Raw genomic sequence first — 18,064 nt, 5'->3', positions numbered from 1 at the left:
CTTTTAAATTGGTCTGGTGTTAATTTGATCGTAAATATATTTTTTCTAAATCACATTTCTATAACGTAATCCATAGCTTCCTGAAGAAGTCAACTTCCCCACCCATTCCATTGATGGACGATGCTCTTCTGCGCATGCGTACTACCGACTGCCCTGCCTCCCGCCGGTATGACGCAGTGAGTGCACCCTCCGCCCGCCCCTCCCCGGTTCCCCGAAGGTTTTGTAAAGCGTCACGTTGCTCTGCAGCACAGTCGGTCTCTCCGCTGAAGCTCGGCATCGTCCTCCTTCGACCACTTCGTCTCTTCTCACTTCCTTCCACACGACAGGTAAGAAGACGACATATTTATCTGACCACAACTTTCAAGCGCCATTTTGTTCCCCTCCCGTCGTGATGCTGCGCCTTGACTAGCTTAGCTTTTTCGTCCCTGACAGCGCTCACAAAAAATGTCTTCCTTGTGTGTCAATACAAATCTAATGAATATTTGTCAAGCGTTTGTCGTGGGTACACACGCCATCGAAGTAAGGCCGGAATGGGGTGACCTTCAAGGATGACAAGGTAAGGTAGCCTGTTGCGTCGTCGTAAATAAACGGCGCGTGCTCGCTCGCGTCAGTCCAGCTATACGAACGCTAGTGTGTGCGTGCGCGTGCACGTGTGATGCTCACGGCTGGGGGGGGGGGGGGGGGGGGGGGTTATGCGCGTGCGCGGGAGCGAGTTGCTGTTGCCGAGCACGTAGACATCCTTGCGGTGGAGAGGGGGCGGGGCCAACTGTACATCCTGTATTTCCCCATGCTGTACAATGGATAGAAACGCTATCAATTAGATTTTATATATTTTTTAATGTGTAATTAAATTTTCCATTTAATGAATTTATGTAGTTTTTTTCCCCCCACATTTTAACTAGATACAGTGGAATAATAATGATTGAAAAGTTGTCTGAGCGTCCTCTGCATTGCACTTCATGGCCATTAAATCACCTCCCCAACCTGATGATTGTCAAGACAAGATGACGACATGGGCGGCCATTTTGAAACACCCGCTTGTGCAAGTCATAAATCCAATGTTATATTATTTTGTTAGTGTGAGTGACTTTGCCTCCAAAAAAACAGGGCTCAAACATCATTGGTTAGTTTAGCAATAAATTTCCATGTTGAATGTCTTCAGACAGCAAACTAGTGGATTGGTGAATCGGCAACACCATGAACGTGTCGTGACAATGCATTTCACTCCGTTTTGCATCAATTGCTTTAAGACGCAATTACTTGACAGTTGTCAAAAAATTGGTTCCTTCGTAAGGATGATTTGGATGATTAAACACTCCATTTTGTTGTCTTAAAATTGATTTTGTGAACACTTTGAAGCAAATCGTCTTATATTGTTGAGCCTTGTCAGAGGGTTTTCTAGTGAATTTAATATTATTGACTGTTAAGCTGATGTCACAGTGGGGAAAGGGGGAGACCACTGTTGATGTCGCACTGCAGAAATGGCGACTGAAGCGCTGTGCAACAGGCTGTGACCGGCGGCCCCCCTCCCTCCTCCTCTCGTGACTCTGCGGAGGTCCCCCTGCACTCGACTCGGGTTGCTTGTTCATCATGATGACAGTGGAAGGTCTTTTTCATGACAACTCAACTCGATGCATACTGGTGGAAAAATATTAGAAGTATTTTAGTGTTCTCGAAAAAGTCCACCAGTTTCACTGATTGACACAAAATTGGGTGCACAAATTTGTATTTTAACAGTAGACGTGAACAAGTGTCAAGGACGTATGCCAGAAATGGAACAGGAAGCAGGCCATTTTGTTTTCAAGCAGCCATTTGGGAATTCCAAAGCTTGGACTTTGGCAAACTCTTACGAGGGAGTTCAGCTTAATGAGCCTGGAATGAATCTGCTTTTCAAGGGCCTCAACTTGCATGTAAACTTGCACATTCTTTTCTTTCTTTCTAGTGATGATGCCCCCAAAGCTCACTCAGCCGTATAAATAAACATAGCCCCTGACACCAGTTTCAGCTATCGACACAAAATTGGGTGGACAATGTACAAAGCTATCATAAGCACATAACGGGACACATGAAAAAGTCTCAAGGATGTTCCTTCCGTATAGAACATGAAGTCGGCCCTTTAGTGTTGAGGCCGCCATTTTGGGAGAATTCCATGGCTCGTATTTGGATGAACTCCAACAAGGGAATCTGTCCAATGAGACTCGATCAGAAAAGAAGAGAATGGCAAGCATTTGAAATCTGAGCTTATGTTATGTTATGTTATGTTATGTTATGTTATGTTATGTTATATTATCCCTCCATCAATTTTCTGAACCGCTTGCTCCTCACAAGGGTCATGAGGGTGCTGGAGCCTATCCCCAGCTGGCTATGGGCAGTAGGCGGGGTACATCCTGAACTGGTTGCCAGCCAATCGCAGAGCATTATATTATAATTATATTATATTATATTGTATTATATTGTATTATATTATATTATATTGTATTATATTATATTATAGGGATGCACGATAATGCTATTTTCAACCGATACCGATAAACCAATCATTTAGAGGTGCCGATGTCGATAACCGATAAGTAAGCCGATAATTGTTTGCAAAATTAACTTGAATACAAATATACTTTCGAGTCCTACTATAAGTCTTAACAAATACATTGAAACATTGTATAAACTTTGCACAATGTTTCAATGTATGTAAAGAACCATGAAGTTGAATTTTATTGATAATGAGCGACACCCACAACAGATGGACAAACGTGGCATGTCTATAATTATTGCTGGATTTCTTTATTATTTGGTTTATCTGTATGAAATCAAATTGCTGATAATTATCGGCCACCGATATTATTGTGCATCCCTATTATATTATATTATATTTGCCATCCAATATCATCAGATTTTTTAACATTAGCACATTAGCCTAATAACATATTTGCTGAAGTCATTTTTTTTTTTTAAACATTTTCTGAAAACAAGAAAAAAAACCAACAAATTCAACAAGCAAGAAAAATCCAGTTGCTTTCATTCAACATTTTATGGAAATGTGTGACCAGGAGAAAAGGACCTTTTTTTTTTTTTTTTTTTTTTTTTTTTTTTTTGTAGCAAGCCAATGCTATTTTGTAGTAACATGTAACAGTTAAAATCATCTTGGCCAATCATCATATAAGACTCACAATTTTCAACAAACTAGAAAATATCATGATCCTTGCCTGCTTTATTTCGACACATTTCTCTTGTGCAAGGTCCTCAGACTCCTTACCATTTAAAGGTTTAAAAAAAAAAAAAAAAAATCAGCACATTTCACAACAATAACGCGATAACACTCTCCAACCATGATACTGGCCGTCGTAGTCACAATGTGAAAATTTCACACTGTTTACTTTGTCTCAAGTTGAGTTTGGAATTGCAAAAGCTTTTCGCTACAATTCTGAGCTTGTTCACTTTTCCGTGCTTGACAAAAAATGGCTGCTATTTGCTGAGCGTGCGATTCTTTCGTGCAAACGCCGCCTTTTGTTCGCATTTTATCGAGCGTAAACACGCGGGCCCGACTTCTTCACATTCACCTGCATGTGTTGTTGTTATCTCACAACGCTCGCTAAGCCGAGGATTAGCACGCGGGACGAGCAGGGCCTGTTGGCCGTCCTCCAGGCCCGACTCACTTTGTCAACCCGTCAGCGTGTACGGTTCTTTTTTTTGTGCAGCTCGGCCCCATTGTCGTCGCATGAATGCGCGCCCATCTGTGTGGAAGTTCGCCGGGCTACAAAATAGCCCAAACTGGAACACAAAGTGTTCGTATTGATTTCCTCTTTGTTATTAATGACATCCTTGTGTGGTGGCATCACAAATAAAGGCACAGAATAAGCGGCGTAAAAGAGAGCGCAAATCAAGTTGGAATGAATGGGCTGGGAAAACGAGGCAGTCAGTTGGTCGCGTTGCTGAGGAAAGCATCCCGTTACATAATGGCTCCACCTCTTGTCTGCTAGTGCAGCACTATGCTTACATAATCAATTATTTACGGCGGAGAAAAGGAGTGGGAGGGAAGGGCGATGGGATGGAAAGCATGCTCGCCAGCACGTCCCGACTGCTCGCCGGTTCCCTCTGGTCTCGAACCAGACGGTGCGCCAAAGCCGCCTTTCGGAACAATCCGCCCCACATCAAATGAAATGTGTGTGAAACGTTTGCATGCCAGAACATTCCATTCAATCGCAGCAAATCTCCTGCTCGAAGCATTTGTTTTTGTTTATTTCGGTTGTGCAAACATTACAAGTCGTTCAATTCCTATTGTGCCGGTTGACAGGTTTCACAAATACATAACAGGGTTTTTCCTGGCTCAAATTGAGGCAGAGATGGAATCACCCTGACTATGATGGATCAGCCATTTTACAGTCAGGGACGACAAATGAGAAATTATAGGAATAGGAATTTATGTATTTTTTTTAACTACAATCATTTAAAAAAAAATCATCCACTAGTACATATTAAATTGTAAATAAAGTTCAGCGTTGTTATAAAACAGTATTATGTTTATGTCTTTGTATGACTTTGGCAATGCAACCAGGAAATGGGCGTGCTCCATGATCTGTTTCTTCTTCGGTCCATTGATGCTGCATTCGAGGATGGTCGGAAGTCGGAAATATCAGAGTTGTTTTTTCCCAGTTCCGAATTGAAAGCATTTGAGGTGAAAGTAAACAAACAAAATGGCGGATAGTGGTAAATTGTTTTGTATTTAGGTTCTTAAAACTCATTTTTGACCTCCAGCAAACTTGCCTTCTTGAAATTTTGCTTCATTTATCGGTTTAATCTTATTTCATAAGCATTCCATACAGTTCAGTATTTCACCGTATAATTTCATGCCGGGAGATAGCGGCATACTGCCACGTACGTTGCGTTACGTGAAGTTATGCCCAATATTTATGAATGAAGAAAGCCATCTAGTTTTATACTCAAGTAAATTGTTTTACCATTTACGGTTTCCAAAGAGGAAACCATTGTAGAGTGACGTCACTTGTAGTCCGTCGGGGTCCTTTTTTATTTATTTTTTATTTTTTTCCACAACTTCGCAAGTGGAATATCCGAGTTCAAGGGGGCGTTCCCATACACACTTCCTGGTTTGAACTTGGAAAAGTCCGACTTCCGACCAACCTCGAATGCAGCATAAGGTTTTTTTTTTTTTTTTTTTTTAAAAAGCTGGTTCTTCTTCAGTTGTTGCTTTCCGGTCGGCACTGCTGTTGATATAGTGCCCCCGTAATGGCGCCACACTGCAACTGTAGTTAAAATGCGTTCCGGCCGAGCTCAATCAACACAGCTGGAGCGCTGTGTTATCATCAGTGGCTTAGGCTAGAGGTGGGGAGCAAATTAGGTGGAGGTGGCCACCTCTGAATTTTGTGCACAGGAAAAACCCTGCCTAAGTGAATGTCCTAATGTGAGTACGATCGTAGAGTATCAGCGATGCCATTTTGGGTCGGTGAGAAAAAACTGCTGTGGATAAAATATATGACCTCCCCTTGTGTGTTTTTGTTTTCAGCCACCATGACTCACCAGTTCCCCGCACTGACTCCGGCCCAGAAGAAGGAGCTGCAGGACATCGCCCTGAGGATCGTGGCCCCTGGCAAGGGCATCCTCGCTGCAGATGAGTCCACCGGTATGCTTCGGTTGTAGTTGTGCTCATGTAAATTTGGACTTTGATACTATCCATTCATCCATCCATCCATTTTCTGAGAGAATTCTACCTGCATAAAGCGAAAAGTGTAAAAACAGTAAAAAGCAATATAATCAAAGACCGGATAAAGGGAGGAAAAAAGCAATAAAAATAGACTATATATATATATATATATATATATATATATATATATATTTATTTATTTATTTTTTAAAGGAAGGTTAGGTGATCAATTTCAAATTGTGAAAGGATCTTCTCGAGTAAGCGCTTGACAATTGCCGCTTGCAGGCAGCATGGCGAAGCGCTTCACCCCCATCGCCGTGGACAACACGGAGGAGAACCGCCGGCGCTACCGCCAGCTGCTGTTCACGGCCGACGAGCGCATCGACAGCTGCATCGGCGGCGTCATCTTCTTCCACGAGACACTCTACCAGACCACCGACGACGGCACGCCCTTCTCCAAGCTCATCAAGCACCGCGGCATCGTCGTCGGCATCAAGGTGCGTGCTCAAAATGGCTGCCGGCCGGCATTGTATTTGTCCGTTTCGTCTTCCCGGGGGTCGACTCTTTTCAGGGAAATGAACGCGCAGCATGTTTAGGGAGACGCGCGCACACACGCACGATAACACTCTCACAGTGTTGTGTCAACATAAGGTCAGGTTTCAAGAGCAGTCAGTCCATTCCATCGATCTAACCCAGCCTACCATCAAGTGTCCTGTAATATTTGTTGCATCCATTTAACATTTTATTCCCCTACATAATTCAAAATTAGTCATTGAATTTTTTAAATTATTCTATTATTCATCTCCTTAAATAATTGATTGTTCAATTCTAAATATAACTTAAATATTACATAACATTGTTTTGATTGATTAATATTAATAACATTTGACAATTTTATATATAGAACAGTTGTTTTAATTTGAAAAACATTTGAGCAAATACAATTAAATATTTTAAATGGTTAATTCTATTAAATTTAATGGATTTAAGCTGAATCAGTTCAGGATTTTACATGAGACGAATGAATAAATATAAAAAGTAAATAAAAACATTTTAATTTACATTTTAAATTTTATTTTTTTAGATGGAAAATGGCTAGTTAAATATGATGCTACAAATATTACATGACTAATTCAGTAATACATTGAATATTTATAAAATGTTATCATTCAACTAAAACATTTTAAATACAGCAATTATTTTTTTAATAAACGTCCTGCCCATTTTAAAAATTAAATGTTGTAAAAGTTTGCCCCACCCCTGCTCTCAACTGACTTTGTTGCAGGTGGACAAAGGGGTTGTTCCCCTTGCCGGGACCAATGGAGAGACCACCACTCAAGGTCGGGACGGCGCGTAACACGGACAGTAATTAACCGTCTTCCGGTCCTTGACTTGCGGAACGTTCCTTGCGTCACAGGTCTGGACGGTCTGTCAGAACGTTGCGCCCAGTACAAGAAGGATGGCGCTGACTTTGCCAAGTGGCGCTGCGTGCTGAAGATCAGCGAGACCACGCCCTCCGAGCTCGCCATTTTTGAGAACGCCAATGTGCTAGCACGCTATGCTAGCATTTGCCAGCAGGTTGGTGCATTTTTATTTTTTTCTTTGTAGGCCGGCTTTTTTACCAATGTGTACCATTACCATTCAGACAGGACAATACCTTGTGTTCACGTAGCTGTTGCGGGTTTGCGCAATCACTTTCATCACAGAAGAGAGATGACCAGGGCAGCCATTTTGATTGCGGCCGCTAACGCGCAGATAGCTTCATGCAGCCGTTGCGACTTCTCGCGTTCAGATACCGATGTGGCGGCATCTTGGACAGAGACAGTTGTTGTTTTCCAAACAGGAGTATTCAAAGTTGCAATTTCCAGCAATGATTTATTTTTTTTTTTTTCTTCCCCCAGAACGGCATTGTTCCCATTGTCGAGCCAGAGATCCTCCCTGATGGAGACCATGATCTGAAGCGCTGCCAGTACGTCACTGAGAAGGTAATCTGGGAAAAAAAATAAATAATTTGTGTGTGTGTGTGTGTGTGTGTGTGTGTGTGTATATATATGTGTGTGTGTGTGTGTGTGTGTGTGTATATATATATATATATATATATATATATATATATATATATATATATATATATATATAATACACACACACACACGTATATTACGGGTATGACAAAAGACGATTAACTCATTTGCTCTCATAAACGTAATAAATATGTTCTATTTGAAATGTTTTAAGTGTCCCAAAGACATATTTATACATTTTTCATGTTTATTTAATTTTTTTAAATGCTAGAGCATACAGAAGACTTTAATGCAGCCTCTGAACTGCAAAGAACGTTTGAGAAAATGGCAGTTATTACACAAACAGCCAGCAGGTGGCAGCAGAGTATACGAGATCAACCAGGGCCATGTTGCAAACAAGCTGTTTTCCCCACAGTTCTTAACAGATTTGTGAATAATGATGAAACTTAGTTATATTCTAATGCTCATTGCTGCAAGATGGAAACAGATAGAAATATACTTTTTTTTTCCTGATGAAAGAAGAGATATTAATCTGTTTTTATATCACTAGAACACAATATTCCGTGGACCTTTGAAAAATCAGTGCAGTAAAACAGTTGGGAGCGAAGGGGGTTGCTTCAGTGAAAATAGCTGCTTAGATTGAATGAGTTAAAATCGATTTGACTTAAAAAAAATAATATAAAAATGGAGTGCATAGAATCGTTCCCTTTCAATATGTACTGTCCTTGAAGCGTACCTCAGCCCATGTATCAAGATACATATCGAACAGTCTAGTATTGGAGAGATGCACACCCCAAATGTATATGTAAACAAAGTCTTGGATGTACTTTTAGGTCCTCGCCGCCGTGTACAAGGCTCTGTCAGACCACCACATCTACCTGGAGGGCACGCTGCTCAAACCCAACATGGTCACGGCCGGACACGCCTGCCCCACCAAGTACAGCGGCGAGGAGATCGCCATGGCAACCGTCACCGCCCTGCGTCGCACTGTACCTCCTGCCGTCACAGGTGAGTGACACTCGGCTGAAATGACCTTTTTCCCGCCATCGCTCACTATTTGCCGTCCTTTTTTTAGGCGTCACCTTCCTGTCGGGCGGCCAGTCCGAAGAAGAGGCCAGCGTCAACCTCAATGCCATCAATACCTGCCCTCTGGCCAAGCCTTGGGCGCTTACCTTCTCCTACGGCCGCGCCCTGCAGGCCTCGGCCCTGCAGGCCTGGCGAGGGGAAATGAGCAAGGAGAAGGCCGCCACCGAGGAATTCATCAAGCGTGCTGAGGTAGAGGACATTCTTGGAAATAGTCAGCAACAAAGAACGCACTTTTCTGATTTTGTAATTCAGCTCTTTAAATATATCAACAGAAAAAAAAGGTACATTGTTGACAACAGAGCAAATGAATGTAATGCAACGTAAACTAAATGCACACTCACAGCTGACAACGAGGTGCTCTGAAGCAGCCGAAGCTCCAGACAGGAAGTTGGACTTTTAACATGCTTAATTTTCTTGTTTTTTTCCCAGGTGAACGGCTTGGCTGCCCTGGGCAAGTACGAGTCCTCCGGCAGCGGCGGTGCGGCAGGACAGTCCCTCTACGTGGCCAATCATGCCTACTAAAAAGCAACCATGTAACTTAGTCTTATATCTACTCTGCTATTAAAACCTGAAATCCTTCCTCCCCCGCACACTTCCTCCATCCATGCATCACTGGCCTGCGCTGTCTACTGAACCTTGACGGTCATTAAAACATTAGGTGTTTAAAAGCAGAGAAGGAGACCACTGAAAGGGAACTACTGTATTTTTATGATCGAACAAATCAAAACATTTGAAAGTATTTTGGAAGTATGACCCAAAAAAAAAAAAAAAAAAAGGCCTCTTGCCTCCTTGTTTAGCATGTGCGTCGGACCAAGCAGTCAACATGGTGACATCAAAGAAGTGATAGTTGTCTGAAAAGGCGCAAGGGACTAATCAATCAACTTTGTGTGCGTGTGTCCACATTAGCTTTCAATTGCACAGTTTTAATGTATACGGTTGTGTGACGCTGTCAATATTGTGTGTCATTTCCCTTCCCCCAGGATTAGAAAGGAGTTTATGATGATGATGATGATGATGATGATGATTTGGTTTGAGGGGAGTCACTCACTGCTGTATTGGATCAACTGTGACTGTTTGTGTTAATATTGTTCTTGAAGCACTCGCTGTGTCAAATAGTGAAAACAAATAAACTATATTAAACATAGTAATGATGTGTCTGCTTGGATCTTTCCAATGTAGTCTTCATTATATATATATAATGTGTGTTTTGTATGCATTGTTGCAACTTCACATGGTAAAAGGAAATTTATTTGGCTGAGTAAGTAATAATTTAATTTTAAAGTACATGTCCTAGTTTGTAAGTGAAATGGGTGGATTATTACTTAAATTGTAGATAGTCATTAAAATTATGTCAATGCAAATGTTTTAATGTATAACAGCTGAAAATGCTATTAATCAATCCAATTATTAGTTTAGAAAAACCAGAACACATTTCTGTAGGATCTATGAAATTAACATTATAAAATAATGGAAATTCCCAAAATAGTAAAATTATAATAGTATTTTAAGTGCTGATTTTATTTTTTGTTTGTTTGTTTTTGGGTTTTTTACTATGTGAAATTAAAATAAGCGCTAGTAGTAGTAATTTAAATGATTAAATAAATGTATATATTTAGATTAAATAATAGTACCTATATGCAGTTGTAAAATATGTATTTTACATTAACTACAGTACTGTACTTTATACAAAGTGGGGGAGAAAGACGGGAGCCTTCGGCCGTAAAGTGTCGTGTGGTGTCGTACCTTCCGTAAAGTTACGTCACGTCACACGTGACGTTTCCGCTCCCAATCCCATTCATTTGCAGAGATGGCTACTGCGGAAGTAGGTGAGTATTTGCAGAGCAGTGTTTTTTCCTGTCAATATTACTCTTCCATGGCCATTCAACAATGCCACTTCGCTGGACTTAATTGATATATTTAATATTACGTTCAAACGGTGATTTTAGACACTTTCTGTGGCGGTCGCGCTTTGAGGAAAACTCGGCTTGGCTGCTGTTAGCTAGCACTGAAGGAAACTAACGAATGAACACAAAAGCTGCCTAATATGTTACAATTATTAACTTACTAGAGATCAGGGCAGGGCAATTTGTCTTCAGAATACAATCTCCGGTTGAAATCTGATTCCAAATTGGAATAAATAGCTTCTACCAAAGTACAACGCAAGCAACTGACAATGACATAGCAAGCTTTGTCATTTTCTTTACTAACTTGCATCAATCTCAACAGAAAATAATCGAAAGAAGTATAGGAACAAAGTCACTAATTTGGCATCACTAATGCTTGAACTAGCCACTCAAAAAAATAATAATAATAATAATCCTGACAAGTAAACCAAAATTAATTGATGAAATAAATTAGTGAACCAATGATTTTCCCCCCCATACGTTGCTGTTACAATTTGCCCCATTACCTAACATATATTACCATGTATGAATGCCAAAATGTGTTTAATGACTTAATCTCGTTTTTTTTTTTTTTTTTTTTTTTTTTAAACAAAGTGAATACTATTGATATTGATGATGAGTCTCATGTAAAGGTGGTTTGTTTGTTCACTAGTTTTAACTGAAGAATACCGTCGTTTATGTAACATGGGTTCATGTTTTGTACATTGACACATGTATGATCCTCTCCATTAAAGTTGCTTTCATCTTGTGACCTCTATGCACAATTAAGCAGCCTTATCATATGAATATGAAGCTTTCTTTCAAGTTAGCCCTCAAAATGTAAAAGTCGCTAAATATTTGCGTTTGTTTTTCAGAGAAAAGGCGCAACCATCTCGCCGCCCTGTCCTTCGCGGCCGTGGTCGTCTTCTTGGGATTCCCCATGTGGTTGCGGACCACCACCACGTACCGCGCCTGGCTGCCCATGACTCAGATTCAAGAGCTGGCCGAGCTGCAGGTCGGTCTCTGCGGTCCTCCTTTCTCTTCGTCTGCTTCATTTGCGCCTCTCAATTCAATCTTCTTCTCCTTGGTTCGCAGCTCATTCTGAGCGCCGATGTGGAGGTGGTGTTTGCACGCGGGACGCTGACGCCGGAACAGCAGAAGAAGATCCCCGTGATGCACTCGCGGGATGAGGCGCACACCATTGACGGTGTGCATTTTCACCACTTATACTGTCATGACAGATGGTTTTACAATCTATCATAATGTAATCAAGTCTCACCACCAGTAAATGTATGTAGTTGTTAGTTATTCCATTCAAATTTAATTAATTGCAAAGCCTTTACTCTCCGTACTTAAAAGTGTTTCATTTCACAGTTAATTTTTAACCAATTATTTTCCAGGAGAGACATCTTTGATTTACAGATATGAGACGCGATATCGCACAGCGACCATCATGGAGGAGGATGCCCTGAACAAGCCCTCCGCTGCTGGTTAGTCGCACGCTTTTGTTGCCTCACTTGCTTGTATCGTTTTGTCTTTTGTTGACACTAATGCTGCATATTCTTTTTTTTTTTTTTTTTTTTTTGGTCTTGTAGAGACTGATCTTTCCATGCACACACTCAGCGAAAGTCCGTGTGGCTCTTTGGTGGTCTACGTGATCCCAGAATCTTCCACGCTGCTTCCTCAGGTTGGAACTTGACTCGTATGCAGTGTTAATGTTTAATTAATGCTTTGAGTAATTCCAAAAAATGTTTTAAAAATGCAATTATTCATTCAGTTTGCTTTGTTGTTTGTTTTTAGCGTTAGCGTTTGTAGTTCACAGGCTATCTTCATAGGTTTTTTCTAACAATCTGCAAAAAAAGGAAAATGTGTTTCTTTTTTTTAAGAAAACAAGATTTATATTTTCAAGAAAATTTGTTATTTTTGAAAAAGAAATTTCTATATTTTGCTGGGGGGAAAAACATGTTTTTGGAAAAATAAAATCATAACAGTATTTTCTGAAGAAGAAAACCAAAGCCACATTTATGAAAAAGGAGTTGTGTATTTTGGGCGGCACGGTAGTCGAGTGGTTAGCACGTCCGCTTCCCAGTTCTGAGGTCTCCGGTTCGAGTCCAGGCTCGGACCTTCCTGGGTGGAGTTTGCATGTTCTCCCCGTGCCCGCGTGGGTCTTCTCCGGGTACTCCGGTCTCCTCCCACATTCCAAAGACATGCATGGCAGGTTAATTGGGCGCTCCGAATTGTCCCTAGGTGTGCGTGTGAGTGTGGATGGTTGTTCGTCTCTGTGTGCCCTGCGATTGGTTGGCAACCAGTCCAGGGTGTCCCCCGCCTACTGCCCAGAGCCAGCTGAGATAGGCGCCAGCAGCCCCCGCGACCCTTGTGAGGAATAAGCGGTCAAGAAAATGGATGGATGGAGTTGTGTATTTTCATCAAAGAAGTTGTTACATTTTTTGAAAAAGGCATAATTGAAGTCATACAATTCAAGAGTTGAATATTTTATGAAAAAAGTTTCGTATTTTTGAGATGGAAAGTCATGTATTTGAAAAACAAATACGTTTATGACAAAAAGTCACACTTTCTTAGAGAAAAGTCATATTTTCTAAAGTAACATATCTTATAGAAAGTCATATTTGCAACAAAAATGTGTATTTGTGATAGTTGTTTTTAGTTAAGTCATACCTTATAGACAAAAATGTCATCATGTAGTTGTGTATGTTTAGCAAAAAAATCAAATTTTTGTGAAAAAGGCATACATTTTAGGAAGTCATTTTGGGGGCATGAAAAGTTTAACAGAGGAAAATGTAGGGAAAAAAATTGTACACTGTTGAGAAAAAAAATAGCATATTCTTGAGTGTGTGTACTTTGTAGAAAAGTTATATTTTCAAGAAAGTACAAAAGAAAAAAAAGTCATACATTTTGAAGAAAAAACCTGGCAAATGAGATTTTTCCCTGCTGCTGCCAATAGGACGTGGACGTGTACGTGGGCCAGCGGCGGATGGCCTTGCTACGCGTGGACGCCAACATGAAGGCGGGCAAGACGTTGGATCAAGTGCTGGCGGCATTGGAGCCGCAGGTGAAGAAGGTGCTGCAGGTGATGTCCTTCAGCCACGACGACATCACGGCCGCCCTCAGCGACAGAGTGCGACTCAGCCCGGGAAGCCCACAAAGCAAAGCTGACAGCATGAGAACCTTCAAGTCAAGTCCGGGTTAGTTAGTAGCTCGCTTTGTACGACCAGCATCATATTTTAAAAAAAACAAAAACAAAAAAAAAACAAGATTCCTTTGTCACTTGTTATTACCAGGCTCTGCAAACCTTCAAATTTTCTGTCATGCCATGTAGCTTGCTTGTTACTTGTTGCCAGGCAGAATTCTCTATTAAATGTAAAATGTCAACGCAATTCCCCGGTCACATCACATGTTAACCATCACTTGTTGCTAGGCAAAATTCACATTCAAACAATTGCTGTTTGCCTATGGTCTTAGGTTACGAGATCACCTTCAGCCTGCTGAATCCTGACCCCAAGTCGCACAGCGTGTATTGGGACATGGAGGGCGCCGTGCGTACCTACGTCCAACCCCTGCTCACCAAATTAAGCCCCGTGGCCAACTTTAGCGTCGACTCTCAGGTACCTTTTTTTTTTTTTTTTTTAAGGGCCCAACCTATAACGTATAACCGATTAATTAACCAATTATTAAATATGTAATTAATAAAATCACTTCTTTTATGGTTAATAATTAAGATTTAACAATGAATTTCTGGCAGAACATTTGATAGTTGTGGTGTAAATGTCATTATCTTTTTCTTGTGTTGTATGTTATTGTTTCAAAAAAAAAAAAAGGGAATAATGCAAAAAATAAAAATGTTTTGCCAATTTTAGAAGAGTTAATACCAATTAATTAATTAAAATGTAATTTACAATTTAATACAATTGAAACTAATTTTGAGACATTATTCCAGTGAAGGTAATTTCTTTTCAATGTTTGATTTCATTTCAGTTTAGTTAGATTTATTTAGTTTATTTAGTGGTTTATTTATTACTAAATAAATAATAATTTTCATTTAATTTTATTAATGTTTGGGTTTAGTTTCAGTTTAGTTATATTTATTTAGTTATATATTCATAAATAATAATTTTAATTTAATTTGATTAATGTTTAGTTTTAGTTTTAGTTTAGTTATATTTATTTAGTTTATATATTGTTTATTAATAGATAATACAGTGTTCCCTCATTTTCCGCTGGGGTTAGGTTCCAAAAAGTACCCGCAATAAATGAAATCCGCGAAGTAGTTAGCTTTATGTTTTACAACTCTTATAAATGTTTTAAGGCTCTAAAATCACAATTTATACACTTTTCTCATTGAGGCATTTACATGTTCTCCCATTTATCTCTTGTTCAAACATTGATAATGTTCAAAACTTCATAAATTTTTATAAAATAGGTATATTACTGTAAAAAAATGTGCAAAATTGCACTTAAAAAAAAATCCGCGATACAGCGAGACCGCGAAAAGTGAACCGCGTTATAGCGAGGGAAGACTGTAACTTTAATTTCATTTTATTAATGTTTAGTTTTATTTTCAGTTTAGTTATATTTATTTAGTTTATTTAGTTGTTTATTGATAAATAAATATTAGTTTTAATTAAATTTTATTCATGTTTAGTTTTAGTTTGTTTAGTTATATTTATGTAGTTTATTTACGGTAGTTGTTTATTTATTAATAAATAAATAAATAATTTTAATTTAATTTTATTCATGTTTAGTTTTAGTTTCCTTTGAGTTATATTTATTTAGTTGTTTATTTATTAACAAATAATTGTAATTTTATAAATGTTTTTTTTTTTTTTTTTCCCCATTTGGCATTACATAAGAAAAAGATGCGTTTAAAAATGTGTGAGTTGTATAGATCTCAAAAATGCTTCTTATGTTGGCAGACGCTGCACTACACCATGCTGGGCATCAACGCCCGCTTCGACGCCAACCACAGCGCCTACACGCTGAGCGCCGACAGCCTATCGCACGTCATCAACCCCGTGGAGGCTCGACTGGGTAACTCAACCATCGGTCGCTTGGCTTGGCTCCCGATAATCTTTCTTTCGGAGTGTGTCGAAATTACCGTTTTTTTATTTTTTCCGTTTTGCTTTGTTTTTTGTCGCTCAGGCTCCAACGCCGCCTCGTCCAACCCTGTGCTCAACTTCCTGCTGTACGTGCCCGACGCGCAACACTCGCCGCTCCACATCCTCGATCACCGGAAGCAAAAAGTCACCACCAACGCCTTTCACTCGCCGCGATGGGGCGGAATCATGGTGAGGGATGAAATGACATGCAATGTTATTTGCATTGATTAATGTAGGACTATGTTTTCCGAGGTTTATAACGTGTATGGCTTCTATGGACCGGATGAAATGGCTTCTGACATCAACATCAACATGGCCAAAGTGATGGCCGTCTTCCTCTCGCAGCTACGGTAACAACGTCTCGCGGTCTTAAAAAAGGACGTTGCGTGCCGTGTCATCCAATAAACTCCGCCCCCTACAGTCTGTTGCTGGGCGTGCATCCCTTGGCGCCTCCCGCCAGGTTCCTGGTTTCGCCGCTGGGCGGCACAGGCCTGTCGGACTGGGAGCTGGACCGCCTCATGTGGAGTCGCACTGTGGAGAACATCGCCACGGCGACCACCACCATCACGTCGCTGGCGCAGCTGCTGGACCAGATTGAGAACATCATCATCAATGACAACGTCGCGCAGCAGGTCAGACCGTAGTGCATTGACTTCGATGTGCAGTTGGAAAAATATTTTGACCAAAAAAAGTCTTAATAGGCTTTTTTTTTTTTTTTTTTTTTTTTTAATAATTGTGTGTGTTGTTGAAAAGAAATGTCAACTATTTTCAAAGAAAACAGTATATTGTTGGGGGGTAGAAAGAGGATTATTTCTTCCAAAAAGTTGTATATATTGGAGGGAAAAAGTCAAATATATATTCGGGAAAAAGATGTGATTATTTTAGAATAGACATCAGTATTTTTGAAAAAGGCAGTTATTTTCGTGAAAAAAATCTTTATTTTTATAACGAAAAGCGTTCAAGAAAATCTTGTGGTCTCTGAGAAAAAAAAATGCGCAAAATAAAATATTTTTAAATATCTTTGAAAAAGTATATTTTAGAGAAAAAAGTTGTATACTTTCAAGAGAAAAGTTGTATATTTTGGGGGGTATAGGTAGTATACTTTTTCTGAGTCAAGTATTTTAAAAAGAAAATATTTAAAAAATTATAAGTAAATGTTATGCAACTGTTTTCCCCTTCTCAAGCCATTGCAACAACTGAAATATTTTCTAGAAAATTTGTTTAGAGGGGAAAAGTTATTTTTTTTTCTTGAAAAAAAAAAACTAAAAAAAAACTAAAATACTTTTTACGCAATATGACATTTTTTCTCTCAAAAACAGCTTTATTCTCATTAGATTAGAATGTTTTCCCCAAAACATCTTGATTTTGTTGATCTGTCTTTTGTTTGCTGAGATGGGTTTTTTCTCTCTCTCCAAATTAAGCTTGTTTTTTTCCCTGCCTCCCCCTTCCTTTTATTTTTTCTTTTTCATCTAAGAAATTGGGGCCCCGTCTAGTGACCTGTCATGTTTCCAGTTCTGGCTCCCTCTGTTGGTCATTTACATCTGTTGGGCACGTTGTAACTGTTCCGTGAATTTAGTTGCTCTGCACTTGTGAATTTGATTCCATTCCATTACATTTTGTTTTTCTGTAAACGAAGCTTCTTGCTCACCTTTCTTCCACAACGCTTTGTTTCCCGCAGGTGTCGAATGCCGTGACAACGTTGCAGTTGGCGGCGGCTGAGCTGGAGTCGGGAAACCTGGCCTTCGCCCTGCAGTACAGCAAGGAGGCCATCCTGGCATCGGAGCGGGCCTTCTTCGACCCGTCACTGCTGCACCTGCTCTACTTTCCCAACGACCAGAAGTTCGCCATCTACATCCCGCTCTTCCTGCCCATGAGCGTGCCCATCCTGCTTTCCATTCTGAATCTTCTGGCCGAGTTAAGGCAGAAGCGCAAGGACAAGCAGGCCAAGAAGGACTAAAGTGGTGAGGATTGGTACCCTTGTTTTATAGTACTGTCAACTTAAAAAAAAAAAAAAAAAAAAAAAAACACACATGTAAAATGGTTTTCTTTATTCTTTAGATTTGGGGAAAATAACTGGACTTTACTGTACATGGTTTTTATTGGATGGCAAAGCATTGTGTTATTTAGTGTATCACATTTTAAATGATTTTAAAAGGGAGCCCACTGTGATTATTCAACACTACTACTGGACTACTTGTTAAAAATCTTTTTTTTTTTATATTTGAATTTGTGTTTTAAGTTATTGAAAAATAAAAACATATACTTTCACTGAAAAATAAAAAAAAATATATTTTTCACATCCTT

The 18,064-nt window shown here is 39.7% G+C and overlaps 2 protein-coding genes across 3 annotated transcripts; both read left to right on the top strand.

Annotated features, from left to right (window-relative positions):
• The first annotated feature begins 156 nt into the window (after positions 1-156).
• aldocb (aldolase C, fructose-bisphosphate, b) lies at positions 157-9,911 on the top strand. The gene is made up of 9 exons (XM_077504848.1): positions 157-326; positions 5,519-5,635; positions 5,942-6,153; positions 6,942-6,996; positions 7,074-7,234; positions 7,558-7,641; positions 8,511-8,685; positions 8,753-8,952; positions 9,193-9,911. The coding sequence occupies exons 2-9, from the start codon at positions 5,524-5,526 to the stop codon at positions 9,283-9,285; spliced, it is 1,092 nt and encodes a 363-aa protein (XP_077360974.1). The 5' UTR covers positions 157-326; positions 5,519-5,523; the 3' UTR covers positions 9,286-9,911.
• A 576-nt stretch (positions 9,912-10,487) lies between these two features.
• Positions 10,488-18,057, top strand: pigs (phosphatidylinositol glycan anchor biosynthesis, class S). 2 transcript variants are annotated; one of them, XM_077505592.1, is made up of 12 exons: positions 10,488-10,589; positions 11,522-11,661; positions 11,742-11,853; positions 12,047-12,136; positions 12,242-12,333; positions 13,609-13,849; positions 14,127-14,269; positions 15,578-15,692; positions 15,804-15,949; positions 16,013-16,110; positions 16,182-16,392; positions 17,439-18,057. In XM_077505592.1, exons 1-12 carry the CDS (start codon positions 10,571-10,573, stop codon positions 17,715-17,717), a joined length of 1,686 nt encoding a protein of 561 aa, XP_077361718.1. In that variant the 5' UTR covers positions 10,488-10,570; the 3' UTR covers positions 17,718-18,057. The 2 variants fall into 2 exon arrangements, with proteins under 2 accessions (XP_077361718.1, XP_077361719.1); XM_077505593.1 differs by lacking the exon at positions 10,488-10,589 and adding an exon at positions 10,598-10,699.
• The last annotated feature ends 7 nt before the right edge of the window (positions 18,058-18,064 follow it).

This window comes from Festucalex cinctus, chromosome 18, assembly GCF_051991245.1.
Source record: "Festucalex cinctus isolate MCC-2025b chromosome 18, RoL_Fcin_1.0, whole genome shotgun sequence".
NCBI lineage: Eukaryota > Metazoa > Chordata > Actinopteri > Syngnathiformes > Syngnathidae > Festucalex > Festucalex cinctus.
This window is presented reverse-complemented; position numbering and strand designations above follow the sequence as displayed.

Excerpts from the sequence above, each read along its gene's own strand:
- pigs (XM_077505592.1), top strand. Across the intron at positions 12,334-13,608 it reads CTTCCACGCTGCTTCCTCAG|GACGTGGACGTGTACGTGGG; the intron begins GTTGGAACTTGA and ends TGCTGCCAATAG. Across the intron at positions 14,270-15,577 it reads ACTTTAGCGTCGACTCTCAG|ACGCTGCACTACACCATGCT; the intron begins GTACCTTTTTTT and ends TTATGTTGGCAG.
- aldocb (XM_077504848.1), top strand. The coding sequence starts at position 5,524 with ATGACTCACCAGTTCCCCGCACTGACTCCGGCCCAGAAGAAGGAGCTG. Across the intron at positions 7,235-7,557 it reads ATGCTAGCATTTGCCAGCAG|AACGGCATTGTTCCCATTGT; the intron begins GTTGGTGCATTT and ends TTCTTCCCCCAG. Across the intron at positions 8,953-9,192 it reads AATTCATCAAGCGTGCTGAG|GTGAACGGCTTGGCTGCCCT; the intron begins GTAGAGGACATT and ends TTTTTTTCCCAG.